This window comes from Pipistrellus kuhlii, unplaced genomic scaffold, assembly GCF_014108245.1.
Source record: "Pipistrellus kuhlii isolate mPipKuh1 unplaced genomic scaffold, mPipKuh1.p scaffold_m20_p_3, whole genome shotgun sequence".
Taxonomy (NCBI): domain Eukaryota; kingdom Metazoa; phylum Chordata; class Mammalia; order Chiroptera; family Vespertilionidae; genus Pipistrellus; species Pipistrellus kuhlii.
Window position 1 is genome coordinate 12,026,900 of NW_023425529.1, and position 17,889 is coordinate 12,044,788.

The 17,889-nt window shown below is 41.0% G+C and overlaps 1 protein-coding gene across 14 annotated transcripts in view; it reads right to left on the bottom strand.

Annotated features, from left to right (window-relative positions):
• Positions 1–17,728, bottom strand: part of APAF1 (apoptotic peptidase activating factor 1) — a 71,911-nt gene extending 54,183 nt beyond the window's left edge. For 10 of the 14 annotated variants that reach the window (XR_006742764.1, XM_045587629.1, XM_045587631.1 and 7 more), the window contains exons 1-9: positions 17,580–17,717; positions 13,219–13,397; positions 12,741–12,930; positions 11,887–12,084; positions 6,638–6,821; positions 4,144–4,256; positions 3,910–4,041; positions 1,683–1,921; positions 1,161–1,328 (exon numbers count right to left, since the gene is read on the bottom strand). Coding sequence is in view for 13 of the 14 variants with exons in the window: in XM_045587629.1 (XP_045443585.1) it covers positions 1,161–1,328; positions 1,683–1,921; positions 3,910–4,041; positions 4,144–4,256; positions 6,638–6,821; positions 11,887–12,084; positions 12,741–12,930; positions 13,219–13,356 (1,362 nt within the window). In the remaining variant the exon portion in view is untranslated. Of the gene's footprint in view, positions 1–1,160; positions 1,329–1,682; positions 1,922–3,909; positions 4,042–4,143; positions 4,257–6,637; positions 6,822–11,886; positions 12,085–12,740; positions 12,931–13,218; positions 13,400–14,968; positions 15,086–17,285; positions 17,421–17,579 lie in introns of those variants that run through there. The other 4 variants (XM_045587625.1, XM_036456433.2, XM_045587626.1 and 1 more) reach the window with 4 other exon arrangements.
• Between the last annotated feature and the right edge of the window lie 161 nt (positions 17,729–17,889).

Sequence of the window (17,889 nt, forward strand, 5' to 3'; positions counted from 1 at the left end):
GGCACCCATGGCCACAAGATGGCAGCGCCCAGTCCCCTCAGCCCCACCAGGGCAGCAGGCACGTGGCAAGGCCAGGCCCAGCCCTAGGCAGGCCCTGCCACTCCGCACGCCTGCCTCGGGAGTCTCCCAGTCCCCTCAGCCCCCCACGCGCCCAGGGCTGGCCTGAGGCACAGGCAAACCCCAGATGGCAGCTGCTTAGATGCCCAGAGCCACCTGAGGCTCAGGTAACCAGGGCCGGCCTAGGCTTGCGCTGCCAGCAGTGGCAGCAGCAGAAGTGTGATGGGCATTACCTTTCCCTGATCACCAGGTCGCCTCCCACCCCTGAGGGCTCCCGGACTGTGAGAACGGGTAAGCTAGGCCAGAGGACCCCCTGCATGCACCAGACCTCTAGTATGCAAAATAACTATAGGTATGGTGAAGGTTTGGGGAGGAGGTAGAAGTGGTGGCAGGAGGTGTCAATGGGGGATAAAAGGGAGACATCTGTAATATTTTCAACAATATTAGTAAAGATAATTTTTTTAAAAAAACTAGCTAGACTCCTCAAAAGTGACCATGGAAGATAAAGCTGAGGAATTTTCATAGATGTGAAGAAACTAAGGCAACATGACAATTTAATGCAATATGGGATCCTGAATTGGATCTGAACCACAAAATAAGACATTAGTGGGAAAGCTGGCAAAAGACAAAGTCTGTGAATTAGTAACATTATAGTTACATAAAGGTATTAATTTTGGGAGAAACTAGGTGAAGGTATGTGCACAAAATCTCTGTACTATTTTGTAACTTTTCTGTGTCTAAAATTACTTCAAAATATTCAACAGTAAAGAATTATTTTTAAAAATAATAAAAGCCAAAACCGGTTTGGCTCAATGGATAGAGCATCGGCTTGGGGACTGAAGGGTCCCGGGTTCGATTCCGGTCAAGGGCATGTACCTTGGTTGCAGGCATATCCCCAGTAGGGGGTGTGCATGCGGCAGCTGATCGATGACTCTCTCTCATTGATGTTTCTAACTCTCTATCTCTCTCCCTTCCTCTCTGTACAAAATCAATAAAATATATTAAAAATAAATAAATAAATAAAAATAAAAATAATAAAAAACAACAAAAAAAATATTTCAAAATATAGTTAAAAAAAAAAGAGCATACAGAGGTGCAAGTACCTGAAGCTGGCTGCGGTTCTGCTCTGTAAGGAAATCTACTTGAAGATCATGCAAGTAGTAACAAAATGATTTGCCATTCCGATCACAAAATAATAAAGACTTATTAACAAACTCTTGCAGTATGTCTTCAACCTCTTCAGTCTCCATGTCCCAGAGAACACATAGCACCTAGGAATCAAAATACAATGAGCAGGACTGTAGACAAGGTATAAACACACACAAAAATCACATCTTAAAACCCTGAAGAAGAATCTCTCTATTTCATAAGAAGCTCAACCATTCCTCAAGATAGAAAAGAGAAAGAAGCCGGCTGTTTCTCCAGCTTCACTAGAACCACTGAAAATTAGGTAACCCATCCCAGTTCAACATCGAGCCCTTGAAGGAGACTGAACCTTCCAACCCACCACCTCTGTCATGCGGGTCTTATCTTTCCAGTAGCCTCTGTAACAATATCCTTGGTACTACATCCAAGGTTGCATGCCATAAATACCCAGCGATGCGGATTTTTGATCCTTTTATTACCTTTGTAGGCACCTTAACATCCTTCTGAAAGATGGAAAGATCTGTGTAATAACTTTTGATGTCTTCTCTGAGCATGTCAACACTTATAGACATGGCTTCATCCAGAGCCTCATAATCATAAGATGAAGATTTCCTTATTCTCTTAAATTGCTTATTCTGAAGTTGCCTGAGGTAGTACTCCCAGCGTTTGGGAAAATCACGTAAAAGTGCACCAATTAAAGACACTACAAGAGGAGAACCTAAAAAAAAAAAAAATCACTGTATTAACACCATCTCGTTTCAGAATCACCACTAAGTTAAGAATCAATTTATTGCTGCATGTTATCCAGAGCCTTAAAGTATTTTTAACTCTTAGATTCATTTTAGGTATTTGTTGTAAGGAAGTTATTAGAAATAATAAATATTTCATTTAAGCATATTCATCACAGAATTACTTAAGATAATGAAAAATCTTAATAACAGAAATGACTGAATTAAAGCATATGTCACTAGTAAATTTTTTTCAAAATATATTTAATGGCATTGTAAAATCCTCAAGATTTGTTATATAAAAAGGACAAGATTTTATATGATGTATACCACATCATAATCTTGATTTTTTCCCCCCAAAGTTGTATGTCCTAAAAGACTGGTAAAAATACTTTCATTACCCTAATAATTATCAGATTATTAATAGTTTTTTTATTTTTCTTTATAGATTCACAGTTTCAAAGTGAATATGCATCAGCTTTATAATTATAAAACATCGAGTTCTTTTTTCTAAGTTTAAGATTTTTTTTAAAGTCAATTATCTCCAAACCAAGTATCTATTATAATGGCAAAAAAAAAAAAAAATAAGAAAGTATTTCTATGCATTAACAACAATGGAAAAAGTAATCTTCAATGCTGATAGATTTGACTACATAAAGTTTCAATTTCTCCAGGTGGCTCAATTGGCTGGAGCATCGTCTTGTACATCAAAAGATTATGGGTTTGATTCCCAGTCAGGGCACATACCAGTCAGGGTGCATGCCAGAGCAACTAATCAATGTTTGTTCCTCTCTCTCTCTCTCTCTCTCTCTCTCTCTCTCTTCCTCTCAAATCCATAAAACAAATCCTCAGATAAGGATTTTTTTAAAGTTTAAAGTTTTGCATTTGAAAAAGATACAAATGAGATTAAAAGGTAGACAAAAAACTAGGGAAAATATTTTGGTTGGGGGGGAGGAGAACATGAAAAAAGGCTAATAGCTTCAACAGAGTACCTAAAAGTCATTAAAAAATACTTATATCACAGAAGAAAAGTTAGTCAAGAATAACTTATTAAAATGCAAAAATTCAATAGGTAAGTAAAAAAGTTAACTTCACTATTAAAAAATGTAAATCAAGAAGACAAAACCAGTTTTTAGCTTCAAATTAGAATACTATTTTTATAAAATCCCAACCAAAAGAATTTTAAGCTCTCACTATATTTTTGTTATTTGACAGCAGAGATCACGTCTTTATGCTAAGACTAGAGGCCCGATGCATGAAATTCAGCTGCCAGCACTGGCCTCCCTCTAGCAATCAGGATCCGGGCTTCCCTCTGACACCCGGGACCCACACTTCCCTCTAGCCCAGTGTTTTTCAACCTTTTTTGGGCAAAGGCACACTTGTTTCATGAAAAAAATCACGAGGCACACCACCATTAGAAAATGTTAAAAAATTTAACTCTGTGCCTATATTGACTATATATAAAGTAATTCTCTTGAATAGGAATCAAATAAACACAAAGAAAGTATTTTATAATTACTTTATTATGAAATATTAAGTAAACAAAATAGTGAAAAATTATAAAATTCTTGTCTTGTCTGCACCTACGGCACACCAGGCAACATCTCGCGGCACACTAGCGTGCCGTGGAACAGCGGTTGAAAAACGCTCCTCTAGCCACCAGCAGGCATCCAGGACACGGGCTTCCCTCACAGCCCCAGCTTCATCCAGTCTAATTAGCATATTACACTTTTATAATTGTAGATGCTGCAAGTGTTCACTTAATATTATTTTAATGAATGAATAAATTAATGAATACCAAAATATCATGACATTTAGAGTTATTATACATTTAGGGTATCAGAGAAGAATCTAAAATACCAAATATTCTAGTCAAGTTTATGGACGGTACAGTGCTAAATTGTCATATTCATTAACTTAATTTACACAACAGGGTAAATTATCATCTCTATAACCCCCTCAGATACAAAATAAATACCTTTACATTCTTTTATAATACTATGGGCTTCTTCAGGCAAATCTGCTTTCTTCATATTAACAAAAAGGGACAAAATTTCAAGTCCTTTTTCTTTTCCTAAGCCACTCTCCACAGAGACTACATATTTAGGACCTGCAAAATCACAAGGTATAGTAAGTAATTTGGTGTGCCACATATTGAAATGTAATTGAATTAAAACATAAAGGTAGTAAAAACTAAATTAGTAATCCTTACCCATTACTGAATCTGTAACACTCTTGTCTCTGGTTGTAAGAAGAATCTGACACTGATTGTCAAAAGCTTTCAATACCCAAGGATCCCAAACATCATCCAAGATCATCAGAGACCTAATTAAAAGAACTGTATTGAGTCACTAATGACATTTATTTTAAGCTTCTTTTAAAAAAAGAGAATGCCACTACTGCCATATCCCTTTCACAATAAAGGCATAGGCCTAAAGTAGGTTTACAGTTGTGAGAACATCTATTCTTGTATTATTATTTATTAATTATTGTATTATTTTCCATAGGAAAATAAACCAATACTTTTGCCCACTCACGTATTAATTCAAATAAAGAAAAAAATTTTGAACCTGCCCCTTCCTCCCACCTTCAAGGCATATTAAAGTTAAGGGACCTCTAAAAAAAAGGCTGTAAGTATTAGAAATCAGTGCCTAAAAAGAACTATCCACGTAATGGTATGTTTCCAATTCAGTCTTTAAGCACCAAAACCAAATGGCAACTGGGCTCAGGTTAGCACTAGAATTAATCATAGAACAATGATGATTTTTAACCTTTTTTTTTTTAACCTACAAAACCAGCAATTTCACATGTCCCAACCTAATAGAATACACTAGCAAAATTATTGTTCATTTGGTTCACTAGTGGGGTGTTTTTCATCAGTTCATAATGACAAAGAACCTCTGTGTCAATTCCTGCCTGGACTCTCCAAAAACTTTTTTAAACTCACCAGAACAAATGAGAAAAAAATACCACTAAAACCTGATAGCATAATTACGTATTTTTATCTGAATGGCACACTACTTCTGAACACTACAAAAAAAGTATATACACAGGTTGGAAAATTACAGAAGAATAAACCAAAATAATGCTGTGAGAAAAACGAAATGACTGGCGTTATAAGCCATGCCCGATACATCTGACAGTAATTATAATGTTTTCCTAAATACAAATCACTTTCATTTTGCAAAGGAAAATGGGATTAGGAAGAAATTACTGACCAAGAAAAAGGGAAACGGTTAGTGGTCTCAATTCTATTTTCTCCAGAAGAATAGATACCAGTGACTATTAAGGGAAGGGGAGATAATAGAAGGAACTGGAGGAGAAAAATCCAGAGAAAAGAAAGCTTCCCTCTAATGAGTAGCCATCATAATCATTTAGAAGCTTTTTCCAAAAATTAATCCTCTCATCTGATACCCTGATATTAATCCGCTTACCAATTTGAGAATCACTGCCATACTCAGCAACTGATACATAAGACAGTGTATGTACTACATCAAGTGAATCGTGCCATCACTTAATTCTCACCAATTTTCTGTTACACTCCCAAGGAATGCTTTACTCATCTCTGTTCTTGCAGCACTCACCCAGGCACAACACTCAGTGCTACTTAAATGAGCAAATGAAAGGAATGCCACTAGATCATGGAAATTAAACTACTGACTGAATCTCCGGCTATACCCTCCACACAAACAGCAACTAAGCTGCTATCTCCCTTCTGGCTTAGTGAAAACTAAAGTAGCTGGTAACAGTGCCTAGCACATAATTATATTGGTACTAGAGGCCCAGTGCACAAATTCATGCATCAGTGGGGTCCCTCGGCCTGGCCTGCAGGATCAGGCCAAAACCTGCTCTCCAACATCCCACGAGGGGTCCCAGGTTGTGAGAGGGCACAGGCCAGGCCAAGGGACCCCACCAGTGCACAATGAGGGTGCATGATCAGGGTCAGGGAGGGACGCAGGAGGTTGGCCAGCCAGGGAGAAACTGTAGGAAGGCTCCAGGGCTTGTCTAGCCTGTTTCACTCAATCCCGATTGGTCAGACCCCAGCAGCAAGCTAACCTATTAGTCTGAGCATCTGCCGCCTGGTGGTCAGTGCACTTCATAGCAACTGGTCAACTGGTCAACTGTCTGCCCCCTAGAGTCAGTGCATGTCATATCTAGCAGTTGAGCATCCTTAAGATATCATTAGCATATTATACTTTGATTGATTGAATGAGCAGCCAGACACTTAGCATATTAGGCTTATTATACAGGAGGATTTGCTGAATTATTAAAATAAACAAATAAACTCGAAGTACATACCCAAAAACTAATTCAACACAGCAATAGAAGGATCCCAATTAAATAAAAAATCCTTCCTGGCTCAGTTGTTTAAACTTATCCTGTCTCTTGTTCTAGATTTATTGTGTCTCTTGTTAATCCATTAGAAACAGTGGTCAGAGTAACAAGCTTGCATTTTCTAGCAAGACCACTCACCTACTTAAGAAATATTTCTTGAGAGCCAACAATGGTACATAAGAGATGATGTGTTAGATAGGAGGCAAAGTTTTAGGCCAGGGGAAGCCTTTTTTTTTTTTAACATAAAAGAGAAAAGAGCAGGAAAGCAATGGTTCTTTCTTAGATCCTCTACCAAACAGCAAGGAAAGGGTTTGATGCTCTCAAGATGTCAGCAGTTAAGTATCATTGGAACTAAACTTGACCATCTGTACCTTGGGTGTTTGCGCAGCATCAGAATGCGGAGACGGTCTTTAGCCTCTTCAATATTAAGCGGGAGCCTCCGGGAGAAACTCTCATCCTGATCCAACCGTGTACAAAGATTCTGCAGCTTCATCAGAAGCCCAGATTTATCTTGTTTCCCAACTGAAACCCAATGCACACCCCCTGGGAAGCAACCTGTTGAGGAAAAGATGAATAAACTTGGGCCTCTGGTCATGAGTCCTTTTTCCAAATATGTTACTGATAAGCAGCAGATTTGTTTCAGTCTTCAATCTCATCACATTGTCAACTTCTTTTGATTAAGGGTATAAATTTTACTTTGTAGGTATTTCTGAGTTTTGTAGCCTGAATCTAAGAAAAGTTCAAAATACAAAGAAACTTAAGTTTGAAGTAAACCTGTTTTATATATACTAGACACGAAATCCGTGCATGGGGGTGGGGGGGTGTCCCTCAGCGCAGCCTCAGCCCTCTCCAATCTGGGACCCCTCGAGGAATGTTCAACTGCCCATTTAGGCCCCTGATGGGATTGGGCCTAAAAGGACAGTCAGACATCCCTCTCACAATCCAAGACTGCTGGCTCCCAATCACTTGCCTGCTTGCCTGCCTGATTGCTCCTAACCACTCCCCTGCCAGCCTGATGGATGCTTAACTGATCCCCTGCAGGCCTGATCACCACCAACTTCCCTCCCCTGCAGACCTTGTCATCCCCACCCCCCCGCCAACTGCCCCCAAGTGCCTCTTCTGCCAGCCTGGTCACCCCCAACTTCCCTCCTCTGCAGGCCTGATTGCTCCCAACTGCCCTCTCTTGCAGACCTGATCCCTCCCAACTGCCCTTCCCTGAAGGTCTGGTCCCCCTCAATTGCTGACTCTGCCAGTCTGGTCACCCCTAACTGCCCTCCCCTGCAGACCTGGGTCCCTCCCAACTGTCCTTCCCTGTAGGCCTGGTCCCTCCCAACTATCCTCTCCTGCTGGCCTGATCACCCACAACTGACCTCCCCTGAAGGCCTGGTTGTCCTCTACTGCCCTCCCCTGCAGGCCTGGGTTCCCCCCAACTGCCCTCTCCTGCTGGCCTCATCACCAACTGCCCTCCCCCTGTTGGCCATCTTGTGTGTAGGAGTGATGGTCAATTTGCATAATTACTCTTTTATTAGATAGGAGGATTTTTTTTTATTTCAGAGAGGAAAGGACAGGGAGAGAAAGAAACATCAATGATGAAAATCACTTATCGGCTGCCTCCTGCATGCCCCCTAGTAGGGATCAAGCCTGCAACCCGGGCATGTGCCCTTGATTGGAATCGAACTTGATGCTCTCTCTATCCATTGAGCAAAACCAGCTATGGCTAAAGCTGCTTTTTATCAGTAAAATCTTACCAAACAAAATTTCACAATCTTTATCTATGCCATCAATCATCACTGGACAGCAGTTTCTCAACCTAAGGCCTCTAGATATTCTTGACCAGACAATTCATTGCTGTGAAAGACTGTCCGGTGCACTGCAAGACTTTTAACAGCCTCATGGATTCTATCCAGTAGATGCTAGGAGCATTTCCCCTCCCTAGTTACGACAACCAAAAGTGTCTCCAAACATTGCCAAATTCTCCTCTGACTGAGAACCACTGATGTCTAGAAATGGGTAACTCACTATGGTTCTCATATACAGACTTAAAGTAAGAAGTTAGGTTCAAGTCTGGCTCTAATGCTTACTAGCTATGCAATCACTTAACCTTAGTCTCATTCATTATACTGAAATGACTGTTCACCCTACCTATCTCAGAGTTACTCTGAGAAATTAATGGTATAAAATATGTGAATTTGCTGTGTTAACTGTAAAGGGCTGTAACAGACTTTCTTAGTGATATAGATCTGAGAGCACCTTACACATAGTAAGCTCTGAACTAGTAAGCACTCAAGAAGAGCTGACATTATTATTACTGTTCTGTCAACTATTAACATCATTATTGTCAATTAAAGCACAGCATTTCTTAAAGTATATATTTTTACTTGGATATTATTAAGGATCAAAAACCTTAATCCTTCACAGACTATATCAGTTCCCCATAGATAGAAAAAAAAATGTAAAATATGGGGAACAGTAGCATTTAGATCATACCAGTGGCAAGATCAGAATTTGGCAATGTACTCTGAATTTGTCAAGTGACCAGGAGACAAAGAACTCTGTGATAGCTGCAGTAAAGATGGCTCCATGAAGCATGGTTTGATGATCAATGCCAGTGTCTTAGAAGAAGGTGGACAAGTCCTATACTTTACTCCTGACAGCTTCCTGAGTTCCCTTATGCTTCCTTTAGAATAAGGCAACAGTTACAAAGCAGTAAATCCCTGATTTCTGCTTCACTTTCTGGCTCCTCCTAGTGTTATAGCTGTGTTCTGTGTGTATATATTTGTAAATGCACAGGAAAAAGTTTGAAAGAATTTACTGTAAATTGTTAACATTACTATCCCAGGTGAAGAATTTAGGAGAAAGGGGAGAAAGGTAAGTGGAAAAATTTTATCTTCTTTTTAAATGAAAATATTACTACTGTAATAGTTATTTTTAATGTATCTTTATTGTTGAAAGTATTACAGATATCCCGTTTGTCTGTTGTTTTTCCATTGACCCTTCCACCCTATACCCACACCCTCCCCCAGGCCTTCACCACTCTATTGTCTGTGTCCATGAGCTTTGCATATATACTACTGCAATATTTAAAACCAAGTTTTAAACTGCCTGTTGCTCCTATAGTTCTTTTATTCTTAAATTTGTGTTTTCTATTTTTAAAAAAATTAATCATCCTAGGATTAAAGACAAGGCAAAAAAAGTAACCTTTCTTTGATATAGCTAGCTAGTAAACTCTTTCGATTTAAATTTAACTACCTGTTACACCAAAGGTCTTTCTCTCCTAATTTAAAGCTAAATGAGGTCATTTTAAACATATGCAAGAAAAAATAAAACACTACTAGCTTTAAAAATATAGGTCAAGCCGAAACCGGTTTGGCTCAGTGGATAGAGTGTCAGTCTGTGGACTGAAGGATCCCAGGTTCGATTCCAGTCAAGGGCATGTACCTTGGTTGCGGGCACATCCCCAGTGGGGTGTGTGCAGGACGCAGCTGATCAATGTTTCTAATGCTCTCTCTCTCCCTTCCTCTCTGTAAGAAGTCAATAAAAATACATATATATATATATCAAATGACCTTCTGATCTGAAAAACTCCTACCATCACAAAATGACAAATATTGAAGTATTAATTCCACATTTCAGAAAGAATCTAAACATCTTGACTGTGGTCACAAGAGGGAGCAATTTAGCCTTGTATGATTCTGTAATTCATTCAGAGAAACTTCATCAGAGAAAAAATGCCTTTATTCAGAGAAAATTAACCGCATCCTACTTTCCACACAAGGTTTATCCTGGTAGCAATTAATAATATAATAGCATCAAGGAATTCTTGGAAGGACAGAAGCAAGTAGGTAGGCAGCCTCTGGAAAAAGCTTCCATTCTTTAAAAACTCAGGGGGAGAGAGGCTGGAGAATGAGTTCAAGCCCCAATAACCAGTGATTTAATCAAGCATGACTCTTAATGAAGCCTTAATAAAAACCCAAAAGGGTGAGCTCCAGAAAGTTTCTGGCTTTGTAGATACAAGGAGGTATAGGGAGAATAGCACACGGAAGCTCCATCCCTTCCCACATGTTTTGTCCTTTTGCATCTCTTTCTACTGGCTGTTCCTGAGTTATATCCTTTTATAATAACCCAGTGATCTGGTGAGTAAAATGTTTCCCTGAGTTCTGTGAGCAGCTCTAGGAAATTTATCAAACTAAGCCTCTGGTCACAAGCATAGGTAACAATCTGGAATTGTGATTAGCATATAAAGGCAGGATACGGGGGAGAAATAGTCTTGTGGGACTGAACCTTTAACCAGTGGGATCAGACGCTATCTCCAGATAGAGTGTCAGAATGGAATTTATATCATAGGATACCCAGCTGGTGCTGAAGAATTGCTGGCTGTGTGGAAAACACATGTGGTGTCAGAAATTAAGTAGTGTAGTAGTTGTGCAGAGGAGGAGTGTGTTTTCCATTAGAAGAGGGGAACAGAAATGAGAATGGGAAATTTTTAAAAGGAAATACACACAGAAAGAAACTACAGACCTAATATGATAAAGACTGTGAAGTAACCCGGCCAATGTGGCTCAGTGGTTGAGCATCTACCTATGAACCAGTAGGTCACTGTTCAATTCCCTGTCAGGGCAAATGCCAGGGTTGCAGGCTCAATCCCCAGTGGGGAACATGCAGAAGGCAACCTATTAATGATGCTCTCTCAACATTAACATTTCTCTCTCTCTCTCTCTCTCTCTCTCTCTCTCTCCCTTCCACTCTGAAAGCAATAAAAATATATATATTTTTTTTTAAAAAGACTATAAAAAATATGATTAATTCAATCCTCTGTACTTGAAATCTCACAAGAGCATATGAGGACTATGAATTAAGCTCAATATACAGGGGAAAATTGCAACTGTCGCTAATATTTTCCTTTAAATAAAGTATTTAAACTCTATTCCAACAGTGTAATTTATACAATACTAGAGGCCTGGTGCACAAAATTCATGCACAGGTGCATGGGGGAGGGAGGTTGTCCCTCAGCCCAGCCTGCACCCTCTCCAATATGGGACTCTATGAGGGATGTCCAATGGGATTGGGCCTAAACGGGCAGTCAGACATCCCTCTCACAATCCAGGACTGCTGGCTCCCAACTGCTTGCCTGCCTGCCTTCCTGATTGCCCCTAACCGCTTCTGCCTGCCAGCCTGATCACCCACTAACCACTCCCATGTCAGCTGATTTATGTCTAGCTGCTCCCCTGCCAGCCTGTTTGCCTTCAACTTCCCTCCTCTGCCGGCCTGGTCACCCCTAACTGCCCTCCCCTGCAGGGTGGATTGCGTCCAACTGCCATCCCTTGCAGGCCTGGTCTCTTTTAACTGCCCTCCCCTGCTGGCCATCTTGTGGTGGCCATCTTGTGTCCACATGGGGGCAGGATCTTTGACCACATGGGAGCAGCCATATTGTGTGTTGGAGTGATGGTCAATCTGCATATTATCCCAGTGAGACTTATTTTGTACTTCTGACCTCCAGAACTGTAAAAATAATAAATCTGTGTTATTTTAAGCCACCAAAGTTTTGGTAATTTGTTACAGCAGCAACAGGAAACTAATAGAATATCTGCTTTGCCAGCAACACATGGTAATCAAAACTTACTTTCTAAGAGGACATGATCACGAACAGCTTCTGCAGCTAATACAGTCTTCCCACAACCTGCCATTCCATAGACAGAGACCCATCCAGGTTCACCATTCAGGTTGAAGAGCTTCTGTTGAATTGCATTCACCAGCTTCTTCCTAGTAACAAAAACAACTGGCCTCTGTGGTACTCCTCCTTCACATAGGACTGTTCTTACTGAAATTCAAAATAAAGCAAGCATGAATAGAACTTTGAAATGACTACTCAAATAATATCATAACAACTTGAGAGTATAAAGCTGAGGCCTTAGCTTCAGAATTCCCAAGAGAAAAAAATGTGGCTAGCATATTAACTTCAACTTTCTGATTTCTCAGAACAAAAGCAAACATATACCATTCAAGATGACTATAGACAATGAAAATCTCCATCTATATGTGCCCTTACCCTATTTCTCTCTGACTCGCCAATCTCTCTCTCAGATTAGACTGCGTAGTAGAGTGTGCAGGGAAGAAAATGGAATTCCTTTTAAGAACTTAGAATTCTAATAAGTCTTATTCTTTCCTATGAACTTGAAAAGCACAGAACTGGAGAAGAACTTAAGTAAAGACCAATCAATTATCTTATTGTCTCTAAAAATTAGGATATATCTGTCTTACCTCAGAGCAGTAGATAGCTCACTAAGCAAAAAGAAAATGTGAGTTACTATAGATGCAAATAAAAATATTTAGGTTGGAAAATAATTTTTTCACACACATTTCTCAGTGAACTAATTAGTGTCTTCAGCAGACTCCATCTACAATAAGATAAAACTGCAGCAATGCAGCCACTGTGATAGCAATGTGACAGAAGGTGCAAGTGGTATGCATACAAACCATAAGAGGTTATTCCACCAACTGAATCTTTGCCATTGGAAGAAGAGATGACAGGAAGGCCACCGTGGAGAAGGACAGCGAGATCTTTATATCCTTCATGTAGTAAAGCATTGTAGAATGATATGTAGGAATAATTATCTTTTGTAAGTATCATTTTAATTAGCATAGCTGCTCGATGCTGTTGAGTGGGCTAAAAAAAAGAGTAGTTTAGTGTACTATAAAGAATATGTTTGCAACAAATCCTTGGAGAACAGTGCAAGTTCTGAAATAAATTCTAAAAACTTTTTTTAATTTTTAAAAACTTATCTGTATGGCTGAAAAGTATTACATATGTCCCCCTTTTTTCCCCATTAAACCCCTCCATTTTATTTTTACCTCCCCCCAAGCCTTCACAACACTATTGTATGTGTTCATGGATTATGCATATATGCATATAAAATCTAATTTTTAAAGTATAGACTGCCTCAGAGGGCTTTACCTCATTCTTTACTTTTTCCTCCTCCGACAGTGTTAAAACTCCATCACTAATCATGTGATCCATTATGTAGGATGTCTTGATGTCCTTTTCCAGGGCTTCTCTATGTTGAAGCAAACAATTTCGAGCTTTTGCATCCATTCTCCCTCAAATTTTTCTCTTTCTGAGCTGTTAACCATGAGCTACAGGCAAACATCAAAATATATGTCAGGGCAATAAATATATGAAAGATGTGTAACTTCAATGATAATCAACATATTTAAAGAAAATAAAATTTTATTTTTTGTGAAGATTTCTTTAAATGGACAAAATCTAATGCTTTCAAGTATGTGAGAAAATTAGTATTCTTATGCATTACATTAGGTGAGCACAAAATGAATGCAACTTTCCTGGAAGGCAATCTAGGACTAGGATACAAAAGTAAGTATTCTCTTTTTTTTTTTTTTTTTTTTTTTTAATATATTTTGTTGATTTTTTACAGAGAGGAAGGGAGAGAGATATAGAGAAACATCAATCAGCTGCCTCCTACACACCCCCCACTGGAGATGTGCCCACAACCAAGGCACATGCCCTTGACCGGAATCAAACCCGGGACCCTTCAGTCCGCAGGCCGACGCTCTATCTACTGAGCGAAACCGGTTTCAGCTAATGTAAGCATTCTCTTTAACCCAGATATGTCACTCCTCAGAATTTATCCCAAGGAGACATTCATATATATATATACGCAAAAATATCCACAAAAAGAGTTAACAGAGAGTGCTCAACTAAGATGAAAACAACCAAAATGCCCACCAAACTGAGTATGGATTTTAAAAATTAGGATATGTATATGAGATACATTCCAATTTAAAATAAAACACAGCTCCATGTACTGACATGGAAAGCTTGCTAATGACACATTGCTGGTTGAAAAAATTAGAAATATGATCCCTTGTACAGCACAAAATATGTGTTAGAAATATGATCCCATGTACAACACAAAATATGTAGCACTTAATATATAGGGAGATGTTTCAAAGTTTGTTCAACAAAATGTCTGGATTACTTCCAAGTAGCAAGACTTTGGGATTCCCTCCTTTCCTCTTCCTACACCCTCCCACCCCCCATCTTTCTTTTGTACTGGTCTATATTGTCTTAATTTTTTTTCAATAGATATCGTCACTTTTACAATAAAAAAAACTTACTTTTTTAAGTTAAAATTTTATAAACAATAATCATACTGAAATCCTGGTGTTTAAAAACCTTTTTTTTTTTTTAATTGATTTCAGAGAGGAAGTAGAGGGAGAGAGAGAACACCACCATGCCCCCACCCCCGCACCCTGGGGATTGAGCCCGCAACCCAGGCATGTGCCCTTGACCAGCATCAAACCCGGGACCCTTCATCCCCAGGCTGACGCTCTATCAATTGAACCAAACCAGCCAGGGCTGTTGAAAAACTTTTTTTGTTTTCGTCCTAGCTGGTTTGGGTAAGTGGACAGAGCGTCAGCCTGCAAACTGAAGGGTCCCAGGTTCGATTCCGGTCAAGACACATGCCTGGGTTTCGGGCTCCATCCCCAGTAGGGGGCATGCAGGAGGCAGCCAATCAATGATTCTCTCTCATCATTGAGGTTTCCATCTCTCCCTCTCCCTTCCTCTCTGAAATCAATCAAAATATACTTAAAAATAAAATAAATAAAACCTTTTTGTTTTATTTATTCAACATAAGACTAATTAGAACGTTAATTATTAGTATTGCATAATAATTCTCACACACGTGTATGTCAGCTCTGTCTTCAACGATAAACACAGTTCTCATATGCTCACTCCACCGATGTTTCTGCTGAGCTGCTAAGTATGACCAAGCAACAGGAAATACACTCTGATGTCATTTCTTGGATCAGGAGACCACAAAGAAAGAATAACATTCTTTACTTAAGTTTCTACCAACTTTATTTCAAATATAATGCAAACTATTCCATGGGTATAAAACCCAGATCAGAATGTATGCAAGTTTTAAAACAGTAACAGAACACCATCCAATGTATTAGTGAGTGTCTAAATATGTATATTAATTTATGCATTCAATAAACATTTGAGCCTCTTCTTGTGCCAAGCCCTACATTTACAGAGAAGGTTAAATCATATCCCTGATGAAGTTCACAATCTATTCGGAATTAAAAGTAAAGAGATAATTAGAATGTTATGTCTAAGAGCAAAAACAGAGATAAACACAAGTAGCAGGAGCACTAAACAGTAAGCTTCAATTATCCTATCCTATATAATAAAAGCATAATATGCAAATCGACCAAACAGATAATAGCGGAACAACCATCTGGACGCCCATCCATCTGGACAACCATCCATCCAGACGCCCATCCCAGACACTGTGACACGCACAGGTGCCAGTCCATCCAAGGTGGGTGCAATGTAATTAGTCGGGCCCCACGGAGGGAGACCCAGGCTACTGACCAGCAGGCTATAGCAGGCGGACGGACTTCCCTCTGCAAGGGGAAGCCCAGGTCCCAAGAGAGGGAAGCCAGTCCAGTCCCATGTGCCACAGGGAAGGGGGTGCCAGCAGCCAGGGGAAGGAAGGCCTACTCTTGCACAAATTTCATGCATCGAGCCTCTAGTTACCATGTTTTTAATGGGCCACCAAGTGTGGCACTTGTAAATATAGGGAAGCAGAACATTTGCCTATGCTTGTCAAGATTCATAAAATGTCCAGGCCTGGAATGAAATTGCTAAAGAAAAAGTTATGATTAGAATCATGGCTTTCAGATTTCTTAAATGTTAATAATGTTTTTATGATCTCAATTTAAACATAAAAAGTCCCTTAATTGTAAGCAACAAAACTCGATGTGACAAAACAAAAATGAATTTTTAAAATTATGTCCATGCCAAAACCGGTTTGGCTCAGTGGATAGAGCGTCGGTCTGCGGACTGGAAGGTCCCAGGTTCGATTCCGGTCAAGGGCATGTACATTAGTTGCAGGCACATTCCCTGGTGTGGGGTGTGCAAGAGGCGGCTGGTCGATGTCTCTCTTTCACTGATGTTTCTAGCTCTCTATCTCTCTCCTCTCCCTTCCTCTCTAAAAAATCAATAAAATATATTTTTTTAAAAATTATGTCCAATTGCCTAGCCTAGTGGTCGGCAAACTCATTAGTCAACAGAAACAAATATCAACAGTACAATGATTAAAATTTCTTTTGAGAGCCAAATTTTTTAAACTTAAACTTCTTCTAACGCCACTTCTTCAAAATAGATTCACCCAGACCGTGGTAGTTTGTGGAAGAGCCACACACAAGGGGCCAAAGAGTAGCATGTGGCTCTCGAGCCGCAGTTTGCCGACCACTGGTCTAGGAAAATAGACATTCTGACAATCTGAAACTAATTTCCAACTAATTTCTAATTACCTAGAGACTTAGTAAAAATAAAATTTAGCCCTAGCTGGTTTGGCTCAGTGGATAGAGCATCAGCCCGCGGACTGAAGGGTCCCAGGTTCGATTCCAGTCAAGGGCACATACCCGGGTTGGGGGCTTGATCCCCAGTAGGGGGCGTGCAGGAGGCAGCCGATCAATGATTCTCTCATCATTGCTGTTTCTCTCTCTCTCCTTCTCCCTTCTTCTCTGAAATCAATAAAAATCTATCAAAAAGTAATAAGTAAAATTTAAAGTGCACAAATTGAAATATCCCGAGTCGATTCTCAGTACCCCACCTTTTGCAGACACATCAAAACGAAAAGTCAAAAAAGTCTTCATAGATGTAAAAGCTCTTATTCTTTCTAAAGGAGGGCAATTTCACCCCAGGACACCCGTTAATGGTTGACTACTTCCTCTTTAGATAATTTTTCTTCCTGGTAGACAAAGTACCTTGCCCCAGAGTTTCTGAAATGGGTACTGAGCCTCCAAAGAGCCGGCTTGGGGAGAAAAACGAGGCGCAAACTTACCCAAACCTTCCCCCCAAGATCTTATTGGGGAGAGCAGCCCTGCGGGGACAGAGTTGAAAACCAAATTTAGGGGGGCCGGGGTATTGTCCGTAACCGGGACTTCCGAAAGGGAAAGCAGGACCGGTGCGAGGCCCGGACAAGTCCCGGGCTTCCGCAGCCCCGGGCGCCGAACGCCTCCGGGGACCTCCGACCCGCGGAGATGCGGGCGCCTCCTCCCCAGGCAGGTAACACCGACCCGGGGTGAGAGAGGAGGCCCGGCCCTAGGCCCGCCCCGTCGGTGGACCCACCCCGGACACAAAGAAAGGAGGGCCACGGTCGCTCCTTCCCTCCCCTCGGACGGCAGCTGCGCCCGGGGGGACCCCGCCCAGTGCCAATCTGGACGCTGCCCTGGCTACTTCAAGTCCTCGCGGGGAGCTGACGGCCCGGACGGCTCCCTCACCTTTGGCTCCCTCACCTCTCCGGTGCAGGAATGGGACATCCGCGTCCACTGGCTGCCGCCTCTTTACCTTGGGACCGCGGAGCAGTCAAAACCCGCGGAGCCCGCCCAGCCGCACGGCGCGCGCCCGCGCATGCAAATAAACACACCCCAGGCCCAGCCCCAAGGCGGGCGGCCGCCGCCGCGCGCGCTCCCACTTCCGCTTCAGCCCGCGCACGCAGGAGAAAGCGCCTGCGCCCCGCCCCACGGCGGGGGCGTGGCTCTGCGGCGGGGGGCGTGGCTCTGCGGCGGGGGCGCGCCGCGTTCCCGTGAG